The sequence below is a fragment of the Wyeomyia smithii genome, chromosome 2, assembly GCF_029784165.1.
Source record: "Wyeomyia smithii strain HCP4-BCI-WySm-NY-G18 chromosome 2, ASM2978416v1, whole genome shotgun sequence".
In the NCBI taxonomy this organism is placed as follows: Eukaryota; Metazoa; Arthropoda; class Insecta; order Diptera; family Culicidae; genus Wyeomyia; species Wyeomyia smithii.
In genome coordinates this window covers 208398723-208418039 of record NC_073695.1, presented here as the reverse complement: position 1 = coordinate 208418039, position 19317 = coordinate 208398723, and the positions used below count along the sequence as shown (strand labels likewise).

Below are 19317 nucleotides of genomic sequence, written 5' to 3'. Positions count from 1 at the left end.
CCAAATGTGTTAAAAATGCATGAAACGTCAGGATCTGGTGTTATCCCTATTCAACAGCTTCCTGGGACTTAGAAATTCCCGAGCTAGGCCAACGGAGAGTTTTCCACCTCAAAACTTTCCTCAAAAAAAAGTCTTCAAACCAAACCACACAACCCCCTCCCCCGCCACTCGTCTAAGAATTGAATTGGTGTCCCGCGCTTAAGCCCCAATTATCTGGTCACTTTACATGAACTTTATGCCGAGATTTTCGTGCAGCTCATAGAACATTAAAATGTGCTTGCGTAATGCTTCTTGTTTCGACGTCATTCTGGACACAAATGAATATGCATAAATAAAACAAAAAATACTGACATAAAGCGAAGAGAGGGAGTTTTCATAAATATGCTCTCATTCATCTTTGACAAGAAACACACGTCTAGTTGAGTAAGAGAACCCGAAAAAAAAATCCAAAATTTAAGTTACCAGAAAAAGATTATAGAACGATAGGTCCCATGTTCAATCTAAGACAGTTCCCCGAAAGTGATAATGTGACAGGAAAAATAAATTTCGGTGGTGTATTCAATCAACTTCACAATACTTCTATGGAATAACTTCTTCCATTCTCTGGTGCTGCTAGTAAGTTGTTAGCTTAGTGCTCCTGCTCAGTGTCAAAGCTGCAGTCGTTATAGTAGTTAGTTATTTATAGTTAGTTAAAGTTAACGATCGTAGGTTATTTCAAGGAACACTAAAAAGTCTTAACTGTATTCTAGAATCGCTACACTGTTTGACTACTGTGGGAAATAGCAAACTCTTTATTTCATCATATTGTGAAGAAAAGCATTGCAGCTGTACGCAGTTTTCATAATCTAAATATGTGAAAAAAAAAAAACAAACATTTATTGTTTGTTTGTTGTTATTAAACATATGTTACTCTACCACGGTGAATGTTTGGTATGATAATGTTCCAAATCCTCCAACCGAAAAACCAACCGTCGTTTGGGTGTTTGCCAGAATGAACTGAATCGCTTTAAGATCCTGGTTGCGCCAAAGTCTATACCACCGATTGTTGTACATTGCTGTCGATAGCTGGTTTGATTTGGTAACAACGAGTTCTCCACAAAAACAGAAAATCCACATCTTGACCACGTTCGTAGCCAACATGCCGTAAGAGCTATTTTTGAATTTCTATTTCTTCAATTATTAGTATTAACCCAGTACTTAATGGTGAACAATACTTACCAGCTGTATGTGAAAAAGTGACATACAAATGTGCCCAATTGAACATAACACCTGACCTAAATAGATGTCCTGGTAGTAGCTTGAACATTCTTTTAGGAATCTACAGGCGAAAACGAACAATAAACGGTTTAAGTTTGCTACAGTTACCTATCATATGCTTGCTTACGTTAGTACATCTGTATGAATGGCGATAATTTTTCGCATTAGGTTGCGTTGGTCTTCAATGTTATCCGATTTACCAATTTGATCAACGTAATTTTTAAGAATCTCTAACTTACACGTAGAATAACAGAGGTAAATGTAGAAAGGGCCATCAAGACCTATGAATGCTAGAGCAAGCCATACACCCTGAACAATGATCATGCAGTAGTTTATTGCGTACCAGGGCTCTTGTTTATAACTTATGTACGGGATCGAGTAACCAACAGGCAGCATGTATTCATCCAATTTTCCAGCAATGACAGGATAAGACAAAAGCATTATCCCCGTGAAGGGATACGAAAAAAATGTTATTAGCATGAATTTCCTGCAAAGTTGATTGTAAAGTTAAGTTTTATGAATGCTTATACAAATTCTATTTACCTGCACATTTTGTGATATTTCAGAAAAACGAATCTTTCCATTGGTCCATCATCATAACTTTTATCATTTAAAGCCGTAGCAATAAGTCGAGCGCCTTTCGTGCGGTTCAAAACCATTCCGGCGATCTTGAGAACCACCTCAGTTCCTGAGATCAACGCTGATAAGCTGAGAATTAACGAATCTGTGTCATCCTTGTAGCGTATTATATGAATACTGCACATCCAAAGAGCAACTGCAATGCTACCCAGCGGTCCCAGAAAGCGGAGCGAGTTGAAGGTTCCAACCATGAAATCGTCATCGAAAAAGTCCAAACCACAAATAACCATGAAAATATGAAACACCGCATAAGTCCGATGAAAGTTTGGCGTTTTTGCACTCACAATGTCTGTTATTTTTAGCCCGAACCCCATAATTCTCGTTGGTTATCAGAAAAACGAATTGAATTCGAAAATCACTTCCTGGGATTTAAAAGCAAGAATTCGTAACAAATATTTAATGAGCGGAAATGACGGTGTGTTATAAGTGATTACCTATAGGTATTTCGCAATTTGCATTCGATTACGAAATTGCGGTTGTTGTTTACATTATTATATCGCGATTAATTCTGGCCAATTCGATTATACTATCATATCTTGTTTATCCAGACAAGTGGTTTCAAATATTCATAGTTTGCACCTAAAGAAAAGATCAGTACTACAGTTTCGTAAGTTCTTAGATAAACGTGGAAGAAAAAAAAACAAAACATTGGATAAAATTATGTTGCAGGAAGTGATACGAAATGTCATATCCCAACGATATGAAAATTTTCTTTGAATTTGCTATACACTGAAGTCGCTTTTTACGCGAGGGATACGTGACGCGTAAAAAAACGCGTAAATTCCGGAATCCGCGTAAAAACCGCGTAAATTCCGGAATCCGCGTAAAAAACCGCGTTAATTCGGCACTCCGAGTGAAGAGAAACCGAAATCCGCGCAAATAAAAAACCGCGTAAATTCCGGAATCCGCGTAAAAAAGCCGCGTAAAAGCGACCTTAGTGTACTTTCCCATTGAAAAATTAAATACAAATTATTAACTAAGTGCTATCAGCTGTACCTATTCACACTTGGTGCCGTATGATAGATTTAAATTGAACTAATTTGTATTAGATAGAAAATACATAAGTTGGAAATTGGGTCTATTGGTCTAGTGAAATACTACAAGGTATACAGGGTTGTATGAAATGGTGACGTGGGACTAAACCGTAATTAGAAGGATTTTTAGTTACAAATGTTACAGAATCTGCAGACAGCAACAGTTCGTTTGTTCTGTTATTTAGTATTTTTTTATATGCAGACTCCCCATAAATTTTCTTTTCAGAAATATATTGAACAATACTCGACGGAACTTCGATCACACTTAACGATATTGTGTAGTGTTTCTTTGTGCGAACATCATTTCTTTAACAAGGTACAGGCGTTTCGTTGTTATTGAAGAAGCACCCAGAATTTCTCGCAATGCGTTTGAATCAGAATTAACTCTATTTCCTCATAAACCAGATCCAACAATATTTACGTTATCATAATACATGATTTTATCTCATTAAACTCTGATCAAATTAAATGTATTATATAAATCTTATTATGAAAATAATTTCGAAGCCGTTACATAGGTTCACTCATAGGGAAACATAAGAAGATAAGTTGAACAAAATTATCAACAAGTTCCAGCGAAAAATCATAACAATCAACAATTACAAGGAAGTTAACGTTCGATGATTAATTTCTGTTTTTTGTTTGACAAGTTTTTTCCATTTGCCAACAATTACATTCACTGTATTACGAAGACAGCTAGTATACGTAAGAATATTTCTTGTTAAGTTGATAACAAAAATAGATCATCTACGAATGTTGAAATGTGAAAAAAGATTCTGAATAGATCCTAGTGAATCGACAAAATATTCAGAAGCATTCGCTGGCTCTTGAGCTTATATAAATTTATATTTTCAGAAATCTACTCTTCCGATCACGATCATTTAGTGAATATTGAAGATAAAATGTAAAAAAAATCTTATGACCGTTGCAAAAGTGCTCAATTCATGTTGAGTAGTTTATTGTTTTTTTTTTTTATGGTAACCATATTCATGAGATAAACTTTTAATCACTATCAATGCAGCAGCATTGCAGTTTTTCCTTGATTTCACGGAAATAGAAGTCGTGTACCACTGCAATGATAGACGACGAAAGACCAGCGGCACTCTGCTCCACATAATATGTATATTATACTGTACGGTATTGTTGCTTTTACCAGCATGTTTTCTTTCAAGACATCAGTTTTTATTAGCTCTGACAGCAGGTTTGGAAATTGTTCAAATGAAAGGCTCGTTTCAAAACATGTCGAAAGATTTTTACCTTCGAGACTTCAAATTAGTCTAAGTTCATGGAAGCAAACTTAAATTGACCTGTTGGGACGGGGGAACTCTGTCCATTTTATTTGATATTGGTACAGAGAATATCACAGGGAATGGTTGGTGTCCATTCACATCGTCTGTGCTAGGAATACTCGCGTGTGATTGGTCAATTGTTCGCGTAAATTTCCTTGTAACTTTTTATCAATTTTCACTATTGAGCAGTGAAATAATAATGATGGCTAGCGTATTATAAAATTGTTACACATTTTATCTATCCAACAATATATTGGTTATTGTTATCCATCATGTGGTTATGCTGTTCTTATCGTTTGAAATCTGGCGTAACATTTGCCAGTTGCGTTTCTTATTTTACAGAATGCATCCCGGTATAGAAAACAAAGACGTAGTCCCACGTCAAAACCATAAACCTCATATTTAAATCTAAAAACCTGATACAATTGGAAAATATTCCGGCAAGATGATAGAGTTCTTCAATTTTGTAAAAATAATAATTTTGCGGACGTTATTGAGAAAATGAATGTAAAATTTATAAAATGTGTATAAGCAATTGGTGGATGACAAACGGACGATTTTGCGGTTTCTGTGTGACACATGTGAAGATTTTTCTTGGTGACCGACATAAGACTGAAAGTAAGCAATTTCAGTCCCATTTTGACGATAGTGGCTTTCAAACTATAAATAAGCCCAATTTAATATCTATCATGCAGAAAAAACTCTCTGGGTTGAATCAATAAAATGTTTTATTGTTAATCAATTCAACGATTTGGTTTTTTTCAATCAAAAGAACGATTTATTTCAATACAAACAATTTGTTAAAACAAACCAACGACATAGTTTGAAATAATTCCGAAACACCACATAAGTTTTAATCAAAATGGTTTGTTTGTATCTATCGTGTTCTTATCGAAACAATTACCAATTTTATTGTCTCTGCTAATCATTGTTTAGTGTGCACTATCTAAGCAGTTCGACCCTGTCAACCTCCATTGATCATATCATATCCTGGCATTTCAGCCTTACAATCTGCCTAACTGTTCGGTTTAATTTCGAATTAAGTCAACTGAAATTGATTTTGGAATTTTTCAACATTGTGCAGAGGTTTCCTAGGGCGCGTGGAATTATTACGATTTACGGTATTCGGTTTTGTGAACACTGAGATCAATTTCGAAAATCAATATAATAGCCAGGAAGAGAATTGATCATCATTTTGACAACTGTAATGATTTGTTTTAAGTTAAGTTCAAATTAGGCTTTTGATCCTGCAAATTCATTATCATCTTGAAAACAATAAAAAAAAACTATTTGATTGAACAAAAGGTTTAGTTTGATAGACGTTCCTGTTTAATTTAATAAAAGCCTTTATTGGATTCAATAAAATGTACTATTTTAATAAAATCTGTTCATTTGTTTCAAGCAAACGATTTTATTGAATTAATAAGATGCTTTTATTGGAATAAACTGCCCATTTTGTTGGTCAGAAAACAATCCAAACTGTTTATTAAAACAAACCAAAATTTATTTGATTTGATTGAATTTTTTTCTGCGTGATCTTGTTTTCCATGCTCTCAATACTTTAACTACGAAATTTGACACACAATCTATTAGTTCTCGTTTCGAAAGCTCGTTAAATACCTTAACTTTGAAGTACCTTCTTTTCCCACAAACACATCCACAAACGCAGATGGAGATCGTGAACATGTTGAAATTCTGCACTGAAAAAAATTAATTTCAAAAACAAAAATTGATTTGTAGGAAAACGGATGTCTCAGGTTGCTTTCTAATTAGATTTTTTTAGATAGAAAATTTGGGCCCCTATAACCGAAGACGAGGTTAGCAACTCGCCTCGCCAGCAGTCACTGCCAAGGCGAGCAACATGTTGTATTAGGAAACGCGAGTGAAACTTGGCTGGTGACAGCTGAGTGACAGAGAAGTTACTCGCTCAAAACTCAACCGACTCGCTATCTGCAATACCAAAATTGGTCAGACGAGTGCCCAAAATTCCCCTGAATATTTTGAAATTTTTCTAACAAGAATTTTCTCATGTCCAGTATTTTTCACGTTTTTTTGCTTCAATAGATGAGTTGTTTGCAATTTTGTTTGAATACATCTCAAAAATTTGAATATGACGCTATGTATGTACCTATCACTACATAAAATAATTGTAAAGCAAAGAAATGTTTGCAATAAGGTTTTTTTATACAAAATTTAGTTGCCTTAAACTCTGGTCAGGTGCTTTGAATAACTTGTTACTTAGTGCCTACCTGGTTTCTATTATTTAGTTATTTGGAATTTTCACTGCCCAGAGCAGTATCGTCCCACATACTGTGGTGTCTTCCTGACGATCCGTATCCAGATCATATGGCATTAACAATTTAGTTGCTATTCATCGTTGCTGCATTCAGCACTGAAATACTGCTTAATTGATTTAGTCTTTATTTCAAATTTCATTGTTAACAAAAACCAAGAGGGTGGACTTACGATCACGACACAGGGTGCAATGGCTTTATTCAACTAATTATAGCAATAGTTTTATTACATATATAACGAATATCGGTTGTTGTGCAAGCCAGAGCAAGACTGGAGACTAACCACGGCTTCCGAGCAAGTCTTCCGGATTGAACATACCCTGAAGACATTCAATTATTAGAATCAATCAACAAATTTCGATGGGGTCACTAACCTTAGCACGGCGGAGAATCGAATCCTTGCTGGCATCATATGGGTGGTCCTTCGAAGGAATCTCCAGTACGGCTGGTGTTGGAGACGTATGCGCGTCAATCACGTGGCGTATCATCTCCGCGTAATTTTGATTGATCAAAATGATATCGATGTCATCACGCTTGATGAAGCGTTTGAAGCAATCCTCAATTTCGCTGACTGCCGTGTCTGGAGTGTTATGCAAAACAGTGTTTTGTTAAGATTTTCGTTAACAGAAAAAAAGCGAGAATTTACTCACTCTTATCGACGACCATGAAATTTGGGTGACGATTTTTGTTGATTTCCCCAATGCCTCCTAGCAGAAAGCCGACACAGGTGTCCTTAAAAACAGAACATAGGTTTATCATTTTACTCCTATTATAGAAATTTTTGTGAATATTTTTCATCGTAATCGGTTATAACAGTTTCTAAATCAACATTCTTGAATCAATTCTCACCTCGTCTCCGATGACCGAAATAAGTTTTCCTTTGACTGCGGACAAGAGTGCCATTGTAACCTATATTTTCCTATATAATTGAGGGTGTTTCTTGTATTATCAAAATATATAAACCCAAAACACTTATTTTTACCAGCAAGCAGCAGCCCAAAATAATGAAATATCGTCACCTGATCGAAAATTTGATCATCTGATTTGTTGACATTCTACGATTTGACGTTAATTTTTAGTTTTACCGTTTTTGCATCTACCCCTTCTACACACATGTAACGCTCATAACGCTAGTGATTTTATTTTTGGGCAGAATTGGCCAGAGCGGTCGAACACAAGGGGCTCTTGTGGCTGTCAAACTCCATACATTTTCCATCTACCACTAATTGATTCTGGTACCAGCGTTTCTGGTGCCCACTTTCTGGTTGGTTTGCCCTAAAACTAGTGCAATAGAGTAAACGTCTCAAATTGTCGGTAAACTTATTTTAAATAAATATCGTTTTAGATGGAAAAAACAATAACTCAACATTTGTTTTCAGTACAATGTGCACTTTTAATGAATAAGATAGGTTTTGTAAGCATTTGAAATGAAATATTGGTGCCGTAATGAATTGTTTATAGTTCCCTGGTCGAACTTCTAGACTTTTGTGAGGATTGATATATTCTAATTAGTGTAAATAATTAGAATAGATTACTAAATTCTTAAGCTTGTTCCGTCGCATACTTCCAATATTTGTGGTTTTTATAAATCGCTCACATTATTGAGCTTGACCCTTAAATTTTTTAAAACCATGCTTGTATTGGTGTGCTTTGTATGTATGCATCGGATTCAATATGAGACATACTAGTCATAGAGATGTTTGGAACAAGATGATGGCCCCTATTACAGAAGACAAGAGAAGCGTCGAATTACTCATCTGACCGATTTTGGTATTGCAGATGGCGAATCGGTAGGTTTTTGGACGAGTAGCTCGTCTATCATTAAGCTGTCACCAGGGTGAGCTCCGTAGCCGCAAGGTTACAGAGTCCGTTTTAGTAAGCGGATGGTCGTGGGTTCGAATCTTAGTAGAATCAGGCCTTTCGGTTGCCAAAGGACTTTAGAATGGGTTTATTCTCAGGCTTCCCACCAAGTACCTTTCCTTCAATCTGAATTCTACAGTACCTCTGTTGACTCTCCTTCTAACAAAAATAAGTCCCTGTTATGATAAAACTGGTGTGAGTAACGTATGAAAATTCTCTCCAGGGAATTGTAATTAGGTGATATTGTTAGGAGGGACAGAGGCTCGGTATAGTAGAGTAGTAAGCTTGAAACGAAAAGGTAAAACTTACACACAAGCACGGATATGAATGATAAGCGTATCACTTACTTCAATAGTCATACTGCCAATAATATGAAATGCGGAGTACAGAAAACATTTGGGCAATATCACAATAGTTCTAATCTCTGGTCGCAGTGATGAGCCCACACAGGAAAAAAGTTAAAGGGTATGTGCTTGAGTGCACAAACGTAGGCTTGACGTGGGACTAATGTGGGTGTAAAGATTTAATTCTGCCATAGCCATAGTATATAACACACACCAAACGTACAAATACCAAACAGAACAATCCATGAACACTTCACAAAAAAACACATACACCTGTCATAAACCATAGCATACAAACTAATAGGGAAAATAATTAACTTGTTGCCTATAAAAGTATTCTGTCATGAATAAATTTACCTCAGATGAATACATTTTTGCACACATATACACGTTATACACACACGCTCTATACACACACTACTCACAAGCACAGGCTCCTCAGACACACCAACGCTACTTACACACACACACATTACATACACACGCCACTTACATACACACGCCACTTACATACACACGCCACTTACACACATACACGCACACACGCCGCTCACACATACACACACGCCACTCACACATACACACACGTCACTCACACACACATTCACACACACGTCACTCACAACACACATTGACACACACATTCACACACACACACATACACACATACACATACACACACATACACACACATACACATACACACATACACACATACACATACACACACGCATATACACACACATACACACGCTAACGCTACTCACACACACATACACACGCTAACGCTACACACACACACACACATATACACACGCTAACGCTACTCACACACACATACACACGCTAACGCTACACACACACATATACACGCGCTAACGCTACTCAGACACACACACTTGGTATACGACACACTATCCAGCTTTTTACGCACCATAATGGCGGTCGCTATAATGCGAGGTCGTAATATGCGAGCCTCTCTGCTTACGTCAGATTTGCGATTTTTGAAAAATTGGCAACACAAATGTTGCCAGATATTTTTTTTTTTGATAAATTGTATGAAGACTTCAAACTGACGTAAGCAGAGTTGTCAAAAGGGTGGGTAATATATTACGAACTTTGCATTATAGCGTCCGCCATTATGGCGCGTAAAAAGCTGGATACCTACACAAATTACTATCGGCAGCATCCAAACGGTTTCCAAGTCTTTCAATGGCCCCTTCCAACGGCTTCCAATGGTCCTTAGTACCGATCACGTCCAGTTTCGCGCTGTATTCCAAAAACGATATCTGAATTAGATTACCACTGGTGGGGTCCAACTCAGATCGAAGGGAAGCCGAACTGTTCGCTTTGACGGTCGACCAGGGAATGAGCTTCTCTCAACACGAAATGTCCTTTTATAGTGTCATTCACTGTGGAGAACTTGGGTGATTGGGGGAAGAATCAATCACGTGAAAGCATCTCTGCTTTCTTTCTTCGTCGTTTACGTTGGGTGATGAATGCGATGCCAATTGGCTGCCATTGCTAGCCAATGACTGAATGCGTGAAATCATTTCGTCTATGTTTTTGAAGTCTGCGTTAGGGAAATATACCAATCGTATGAAAAATTTATGTGGATATTCGACCTTCAAACTTTTTCGCAATTTTCACGGAGTAATAAGAAAATGGTGACTGAAATTATCATGTTATACAAATCTTGTATATTTTAGCTTTCCAACGGTATATTAACTATTGAAATCGGAACAGTTGTTTGAGCGCTATCAGCATCTAAAATCTTCCATTCCGCCAACCAGAAATATTACATGTTCAATCCAGTTTTTCCAGAATGTACCTAGGTATAGTGAAGAAAGACGTAGTCCCACGTCAAAAAAGCTGTCACCAGGCAAGTTTCACTCGCGTTCCCTAATACCAGGGATACCAAATGTGCAGATTTGTCTGCAAAACGCAGATTTTTGGAGTCCGTGCGCAGATATTTATTGATTTGCATATATTTGCAGTTTTTCCACGGTTTCTGCAGATTTTTGTCAGAGTCTCCCAATATTTGCGCAGATCTTCTTAAAATGTGCAGATTTTTAGACTTTTCACTGCGCGAGCGAAATTTTTTCGGATCACGGATAGATTTTTTTCAGATTTCGAGCATATTTTTCCGGTTTTTCGAGCAGTTGCAGACATTTTTTAAAAACATCCGGCATCTCTGCCTAATACAGCATTTTGCCCGCCTCGTCGGTGACTGCGAGCGAAGCGGCAAGTTGCTCGTCTTGTCTTCTGTAATAAGGGCCTATATTATTGTCATTTGTTGGTTATATATGGGTATGTTAGGCTCTGGTTTTAAAGCGCGTCAATAGCGGTGCGAGGCGTTGCGTAGTTTAATCAGTTTAATGTACATTGGTGCGGGGCGTTGCCTTAGAGCTGTATATTGAAGCACGGCAAGGCGAATAGCCTCGCACCGCTATTCGCGTCTACTAATCCGTGTTGACGGTCTGCGAAAAATAAGGAAGGAAATATTTTTGCTTTTGTCATCACGCACATTTTGACAATTACATATGAGAGTTCGCGTAGGTGCGAGCAGCCTTCAAAATCTTTTCCAACGCCGTCAACGCAAATACCAGAGCCTTAGCCATTATTACACAAACATATGATGATATTTATCGTTTTTTGAGACTTGGTAACAACACCAGCAATTTCAGTGACCGTAATCATTGGAATTTTAAGTAGATTTAATAAAAACCTGTGCCCAAAATACGTTGATAAATCGTTTAAACATTATATTGCGACTTTCGCACCAGTTAGGTCTATCCCGTAATACACGATTATCACCAGAATTGCCAATAAAATTTTCGATTTAACTGGAATAAGGCTGAAGAAAAAACTGGAAAAAACTGGATCCCAAATAAATTTAGAAAAAAGGAAAAAAAGATTGTGAAGGAGCTTTTCTGTTACGGGGATTGAACCCAGTCAGTGTCAGTTTTGGATCATAAGAGATGAATCTTCGCAAAAAATTACTCATTTGAATCAGAACTGTCTTGTTTTGTTACATTTTGTTAAAATTATGGACTGAAAAATTTCCTTTAACAGCAACAAAATTTAAAATTACGCAATCAATCTATCTCAAAATTAAGTTATAGAGGAGATATAGAGGAGACAAAAGATTAATTCGGGACATCTAGTGTTGGGTTTCATATCCGATTATACTTTATTCACTGTGATTTCGGATTTGCGTTGATCTACGTTGTACTTTTTTGTGCCGAATGCTGAAAAATATCAGGGAAATTTATGTTAAATTTCAGGGAAAATCAGGGAATTTTATTTTGAAAATTTTTCGCCACCCTTTGTTAAGAATTGTCATAATAATTTATCAATCTACAAAATTTTCGTTTTGAAAATATTTCCGAAAACCAATCGGAGCTTGAGTGAATAAAAAACTGGATAAAACTGGCAAATATCTGAAAAAACTGGAAGATTTTGGGAATAAACTGTTTGACTGGATCACTTGAAAAAAACTGGAGGAATCCAGTTTAAACTGAAACGATTCATCAGTTATGGGCGATACTTATCGATACTAGGGATATCGAAACGACGGACAGGAATATTCTAGTATATCGACAAAGATTCCTCATTATGACTACTACGGTGGCAGGTTAATAAGAAACCACTCGAGAAATGCTCAGTGCTTGATATCGATAAACATCAATTTTATAAAGTATGCTTGAAACCGTGAGGTCAGGTATCGATACCACGATACTATGATAATTAAAAATTTACCTTGATTCAAAAGTATCGATAGTCAGTATCACCCATTCAATTATGCGCACTTGATGTTTTGATTAATTAAACCAATTAAACATGTAATTTTCATTTACAGCTTGCTCACAAAATATATTACGATATTACTTATTGTTAATGAACTACTTAAACAAACAATGAAGCAAACAAAACTACCGCTGCACTACTAGGCTTTAGAGAGTAGTGCAGCGGTAGTTTTAGAGAGAGTTTTAGAGAGAGAAATAAGAAATTTGACAAGGAATGATTATCACAGAAGTCTAAATAGTCATGCAAGGGGCAATATATTCTAAACATTATATATTGTGCCTTGACCCTAGTTGCAGTGTGGCCTTTTGTGAGCGTAACGGTGGTAACTATGTTACATATAACATCCAGTTAATTTTTTGTTAAATCTGGCAACTCTGATTGAAGCCGCTGAGCCTGAGAGCCTGAGAGTTGTTGTAAAACAAGGAATAGAATAATCGTCCTATTTTCGATTTTAGCCGAGATCACCAGTTTGAATTTTGATTAAAACAATCAGAATGAATCCAATGACGTAAGTAGTTGAACAGCATATTAGTAGCTGCGCAAATTAAACGGTTTATAATACATGCACCTAAAAACGGTTAAACTCGACAAGTTTTGATCATTGTTTACAAATGCACTAGGGATGTCTATTACTATTTTCGGTCTAAGATTTCGATACGATTAGTATTGATACTTTCGAATGTGTACCACACTCAAAAATATAACTATGTAAAACTACTCTTTTTAAAATACAAACTTATAATTAGAGTTTGTGCGATATAAACAAGATTGAAGTTGTACCAGCAGAAGTACCTAGTGCCTTATTCTCACAGTTATCTTATTCAATAGATTTATTCCCGTATTAGGTGACGAGTTGTTACGGAACTAAATATCTCAATAATGAAACCAGTCAGATGATCTAAACGTTTCTTATTTCAGGAATATGAAAAACGTGTTAAAGTTGAGCGATCAAGACCTGAAGTTTGGCGGCAAAAATTCTTGGCACGACCAGTACAAGGATAGTGCGTGGATTTTCGTCGGAGGCTTGCCGTCGGATCTAACGGAGGGAGACTTGCTGGCAGTATTTTCCCAGTATGGTGAAATCGTCAATATCAATCTGATACGGGATAAAAAGACCGGAAAATCAAAAGGGTTTGGTTTTATCTGCTTCGAGGACCAGCGTTCGACTATTTTGACGGTGGACAACATGAACGGCATTAAGCTGTTGGGACGAACGATACGAGTCGATCATGTGGCGGATTATAAACCGCCAAAAGATGACAAGGCCGACGAGGAGACCCGCAAATTGTACATGGAGGGATGTGCACCAAAATATAGTTAGTTTCTAAATATTAGACTTTATTGAATTTATTTATCGGAGTGTTCAATTATTTATGTATGTTTTCAAGATAAGATATACAGTTATTAAGTATTTTACGTTTTTTACTGTACCATCATGGCTCGCTTTAGGAACAAATTTTGCGCTTCCCGTTCTAGTTTGGCCAATTCTTTAACAACAGGTGTCAACTGCTCCACGTGATCTTTGTAACCGCTACCAGTGTTGAGCCGTTTCTCACCATATGTAACTTTGCCATCGAATTCGTTCATTGGTACTTTCAGGTTTTTGTCGATTTGTTGGATGGTTACATTCAGATGGTCCTCGATTTCGGCTAGATACATTTTTTCATCGTACCACATGCAACATCCCTGCACATCGGTCAGGTTGGTGTTCCAGCAGTTTTTACCACGTGACGAACACCACTGACCGTGATACCAGACTTTTTCCGGAACCGTAGATACCAAAGAAATCGCTAGACCCATTCTTTCTGCACGTCCTACGCGTCCGATTCGGTGAACATAGTTGCTTTTCTCGTCCGGTAAAGTAACGTTGATGATGAACGGAAGGCCTAAATATACAAGTCAGTTCAATCACATTACAAAATTAACGATTTTTAATTCTCTTGCAACTTACCGCTCACATCCAAACCTCGTGCCGCAACATCGGTGCAGATTAGAAATTTAACCGCTTTGTTTTTAAATTTCTCCAAGTTGGCTTTCCGTTCTTGCGGCTTTCGATCACCATGAAGACAAACGCAGGAAAACTTTTGTCCACCAACCTGCCGAAGATAGCGTTCCATGTTGTCACAATCGAGTTTCGTACGACAAAAAATAATTGCCCGGTCCATGTTGTGCTCATTTATAGCCCGGATTGTGTATTCACCTTTGAGCATTTTGACCGCTTCAGAGAGCGTCTCCGCTGTATTGGAACCTGGTCGTACATTATCCTTAGCGTGAACCCCATCGGTTTGAACGTGGGTCCGAAGTGATTGCCAGCTGGTGTCTTTCTGTGGGTCAACAGTGCACACGACATGATGAACGGTTTCTGGGACAGCATCTTCTCCCTTTAGATCGACCCATGTTGGGAAATGCATTAGCCTTTCGGCTAGCTTCTTAACTTCAAATGAATGCAGTGTTGCACTACAGACAACCATCTGCAGTCGTTGGCCATCGGCATTGATTTTGGGAATTTGCTTGTGCAGCCGTTCTATTAATTCTGTGTAGCCTTGTTTTAGCAAGCCATCAGCTTCGTCTAAAACAAAGAAACGGCAACTGTTGAGCACAACGTATCCGTTACTTATGAGATCTTCCAGTCTTCCCGGAGTGGCAACGATTATATCGACACCCTGCTGAAGGACTTCCATCTGATCTTTGATATTTACACCACCGATAAGTAGCAACTCTCTTACCTCCGGATCTTTAAGGTGTTTTTTGAATTTTTGTATTTGGTTGAATGTTTGTTCGGCTAATTCACGAGAGGGTTCGATCACAAGAGCTTGCGGAGCATTTGGTTTCGGTTTAGCATCTTGGGCACTGGTCGCACTTCCCGTGTTTGGGTTCACTGTGAGCTGATCATGAGCAACGTTGCACACTGCCACAAAACCCTCTGGGATTGCATACTTAAATTCTGTTTCGCCGAAATTAAAGGACATTTCTGCATTTTTAAGAACGACCGCTGGGAAGAAGCTAGCCTTTCGAAGATTATTATCAGTAATTTTGAAAGCCACACCAAGTGAGACTCCATTTTTCGTGAAACTGATTTCCCCCTGATCCAGATTAAGCAAACATCCTATAACGTCCATTTTTCCGAAAGCTTCTCCGTAGGAATCGAATTGTTTACAATTCGACTTCTTGCCGGTTCCTCCGAATCCGAAGCCAAACTTATCCGTACCAAGATCCAGATTGGCTATCTCTGTTGACCAACCGACTCGACATAGACCCTCGTCGGTCACTGTCGCCTCGTAATAGTATTTGCCTTTTCCGCGAACGCCGGTTGTCGCGCGACAACCGTGCCACTCCTTGAACTCCCGTGACTGACATCGCATTCCTTCTGGGGTAATGGCCATTGCGTTACCCCGATCGGTAAATGAGAGGGTCCAAGGTTTCGCTTTATGGCCCATCGGCTTTCCCGCTTTGCCCTCTCTAATGTCTCGCAACGTTTCCCAGACAATCTGCAGGATTGGTAAACAGAAAGCACCTGTTTTTCCGCTACCCGTTTCGGCTGCCATCAACACATCACCGCCCCCGAGAATGAGCGGAATCGCTTCCGCCTGCACATCCGTTGGCAACATCCATTCCATCTCGTCGATTGCTTTGCCGATCTCCGGCATTACACCGAACTCTGCGGGTTAGAGTTGAGGGAATAACATTGAAAAAACTGTTGTATATTTGCTAGTATACCTTCGAAAGCGGTCATTATAATGTGATGCTTTTTTTTTAACTATTACACAATTTGCACAAAAAGTAAAATTCGTGTGGATTAAGTAAATGAAGTAATTTCACAATTATCAATTTTTCAACACTGGATTTATCATCCAACTCGAGAACAAGACCTGACACACTGAAAGAATACATTCATTATACACAAGCGTTGATAACGCCTGTAACCGGTTGCATAGAATCCACCTCCATGGATGTTTAATTATATTACGTTTATCTCGTTTCTCATGCGGTTTGACAGCTTTGTCAAAATAATTGCTTTGGTAAAGTGTGTTCGTTTCCTATAGGCGCAGTTTAAAGTTGAAAGCAGCAGGAGATCTTTTTCACGCTCTCTCCCACACAGAGCTATATTATATTATTGGTAGGCCAGTCCGGTTGCAAAAATTTTAGAACCGTCAGGCAGAGCTTCAACGACGTGATCTTTCAAACCGAGTTTGTTTCCGAGCAAGTTCGCATCGTATATATGCATCAAACTGGACAGTGAACTGTCAGAAGTGTTAGTGCGGTGGTTTCCTGCGATATTTTCAATCAATCCGGGGAGGAAAAAATAATTGATCCGCTTTGTGCGCTGGTGAAGGAAAAAAACGCGTTCGTCAGCATCGAAAAATTGCCGTTCGGTGCCCTCTGTTGCACGGGTTGTGACCGTTTTTCGCCGTAACGAAAAGCGATATTTATGGTGGCGAAGAAGGAAAAATCAATTACATCAGATTAGTGTGAAAATTTCCAGCTACTTTGCAGAGGAAGGAAGCAGAGAGAAACAAAAAATACGGCAAAATATATTCTTGTTAGGCCAGTTTTAACTGAAATGTTTAGACTGGTTCATTCCTAGAGTAGACACACGAACCAGGACAAATTCTGTGCGTTGGCTCGCTAGGTAATCTACGTTGACTTGAAGCATCCGGAAATCCACAAGCAACCGATTTGTGCTTGTGCTGGGTTGTTGCCACGAGCTAAAGTATATCCTGATTGAAGCTAGTTATCATCTCTGCAGGAGCTCCCGGTAAGTTTCGAATCACTAGTGAAAATTGAAAACGAAAATACTGCTCAATGTTCCTGAAAAACTTTGATAGCAATACGGATTGCATGCTATCGATGCTATCTGACTACTGTTACATAAAAATCCTATACTATCTGTCCATTTGATGTTTACGTTCATAACAAAGCCCAAAAAAAACTGGAGGAAGTAACAAAATATAAATACAAGAGCTTTGAAAGTAGTAGGAAATAACGATTGTCTTACCAAATAAATAAATCTTCAATTCTTAAACTTATATTTGATTTATTTTCACTATTTTGTTTGACAAACATCTCTTTCACTGTCTCCAACACGTATAACTTTTCTCCAAACTTTTCTGTTTTCCTACAGGAAAGAATTCGAACTTTCTCGTTCAGCTTGTTCTTGTGGTTTTTTTTTATTTTCGGCCTCTCATAATCAAGCCTTATATAGTTTTCAGCTTTTGATCCAAAAATAGTTGAAGTAAGTTTGGGACTAATTCATATTTTTTTCAAAATCACATTCAAACTCATACAAGCAAAATGTATTTAATATGTATATGATATGTCCTTTCATCGAAACAAAAATTTTGAACTATGCTCAAAGAATGAACCTTCAAGGAAAAGGCGGATGAAATTGGCATGAGATAATATGAAAAACTAGAACTGTAGTCTCTACTGCAAAAGAAATGTTTCGCAAACATCTTAAGTATCCTAGAACATTGTTCTGATGTAAAAATTAATATAGAAAGCGTAAAGTGTAGCTTAGAAGTATTTTCAAAGGGAAATGTACTCGAAGAACTACAAAAATCAATTATTTTTTCGTAATAGTTAACTTTCCCGACCAACATTGAAATTTTGGTGCGAATATAATCTTTTGGGTAAAGTCAAAACATACGATTTCTCAATAGACAGACATTTTTATGCAGAGTTTTATTTTATTCTACATGATATGATGTCAAATGCTGAGAAAATACAAGTTGGCTTATATCGTCCACAAGGAAAATGTTATCCTGAAAAGGAGTTGGCACTCAGTTCGCTGGTATGTACATTTGTGTCTCGAAACTGCGATGGAATTGCCAGACGTGGCGATTGCAATCATCCAAGTTAATTACGCAATTTTCTTTTTATATCTGATATACCAGATATGTTTATTATAGCAGGTTGCGTTTGTATTTTGTTACCCCTAGAACAGTCCTTATCACCGAAGCACGGCCGACCATGGCGTAGGCTTTCTAGGTTGAAGCATAGTAGAAGAAAAGAATTATCGATCGGCTGGTTGTCTTTTTCTACACCGTGTGGAGTCACCTACATTTCGCGTTTCATTCATCGTTGCACTGTACGTGTCTGTGGACATGTTGATAGTATATGTTGCTGGTAGGGTGTGATTATGGTGTGCTTGTAATGTCAGCATGTTACAATGTTTGACTGAAGGTTTTTTTCTAGATAGCTAGACTATTGCCATTCATCGGCTACTAAAACATGAAAATTTATTTCTAGTTATGTTATGCAAAATTGAACTATGATTAACATTTTGCCTTGTAGAAAAACTGTTTCCTCGCTCTTTTTCATTCATGAAACGAATCCTGCAGTTAACCCTATTCAGAAAAAAAAAGTTTAATGTATCGGAAACTTTTTGATTCCCGAGGATTAACAACAATTCAAGCTTCGCTCCCTTCGTCCCCAATTTCAAGTATGCGACGCTGATATGCTATTTTTTTTCGCTTCCGTTTGTTGATAATGTACACGTTTTCCGCCCTCTATTTTTAACAATACATATCATACCACGGACTTTTTCGAAATCGCATCTTACTGCTGCAAATTTTATCTCTCTTGCTCTTCTATACTCTCTCGTCTTACATCGCTTCTGCCGATTCAATTCACTATAATCATACCCCCAGCTTGTGTGTGGGACGCAAATTTGACGTGCGATTTTTTGCCTATGTGACTCACTATGTGGTGTATACTATGAATATACGCAATCCTCGCGGTTGAATGAAAGCTATTCCAATCAAAGTCAAGATCCATTGCAACTAACTGT

The 19317-nt window shown here is 37.7% G+C and overlaps 5 protein-coding genes across 5 annotated transcripts in view; 2 read left to right on the top strand and 3 right to left on the bottom strand.

The window, feature by feature from the left end:
- Positions 1-614: 614 nt before the first annotated feature.
- Positions 615-6618, bottom strand: LOC129721856 (odorant receptor 63a-like). The gene is made up of 6 exons (XM_055674921.1): positions 6469-6618; positions 1801-2040; positions 1385-1744; positions 1219-1318; positions 916-1164; positions 615-845 (listed from the first exon to the last, which is right to left on the bottom strand). Exons 2-6 carry the CDS (start codon positions 2019-2021, stop codon positions 792-794), a joined length of 984 nt encoding a protein of 327 aa, XP_055530896.1. The 5' UTR covers positions 2022-2040; positions 6469-6618; the 3' UTR covers positions 615-791.
- A 58-nt stretch (positions 6619-6676) lies between these two features.
- LOC129721857 (V-type proton ATPase subunit F) lies at positions 6677-7584 on the bottom strand. Its single transcript, XM_055674922.1, has 5 exons — positions 7496-7584; positions 7363-7432; positions 7164-7245; positions 6888-7093; positions 6677-6833 (listed from the first exon to the last, which is right to left on the bottom strand). The coding sequence occupies exons 2-5, from the start codon at positions 7414-7416 to the stop codon at positions 6792-6794; spliced, it is 384 nt and encodes a 127-aa protein (XP_055530897.1). The 5' UTR covers positions 7417-7432; positions 7496-7584; the 3' UTR covers positions 6677-6791.
- Positions 7585-12902: 5318 nt separating this feature from the next.
- Positions 12903-13943, top strand: LOC129726027 (RNA-binding motif protein, X-linked 2). The gene is made up of 2 exons (XM_055682587.1): positions 12903-13035; positions 13446-13943. Exons 1-2 carry the CDS (start codon positions 13022-13024, stop codon positions 13846-13848), a joined length of 417 nt encoding a protein of 138 aa, XP_055538562.1. The 5' UTR covers positions 12903-13021; the 3' UTR covers positions 13849-13943.
- On the bottom strand, positions 13859-16432 carry LOC129726023 (ATP-dependent RNA helicase Ddx1). The gene is made up of 3 exons (XM_055682575.1): positions 16245-16432; positions 14479-16185; positions 13859-14413 (listed from the first exon to the last, which is right to left on the bottom strand). Exons 1-3 carry the CDS (start codon positions 16258-16260, stop codon positions 13950-13952), a joined length of 2187 nt encoding a protein of 728 aa, XP_055538550.1. The 5' UTR covers positions 16261-16432; the 3' UTR covers positions 13859-13949.
- Positions 16433-16562: 130 nt separating this feature from the next.
- LOC129726024 (endophilin-A) overlaps positions 16563-19317 on the top strand; it is an 80352-nt gene continuing 77597 nt past the window's right edge. Inside the window, exon 1 of the mRNA XM_055682577.1 lies at positions 16563-17283. The gene's annotated coding sequence lies outside the window, so the exon portion shown is untranslated. The remainder of the gene's footprint in view (positions 17284-19317) is intronic.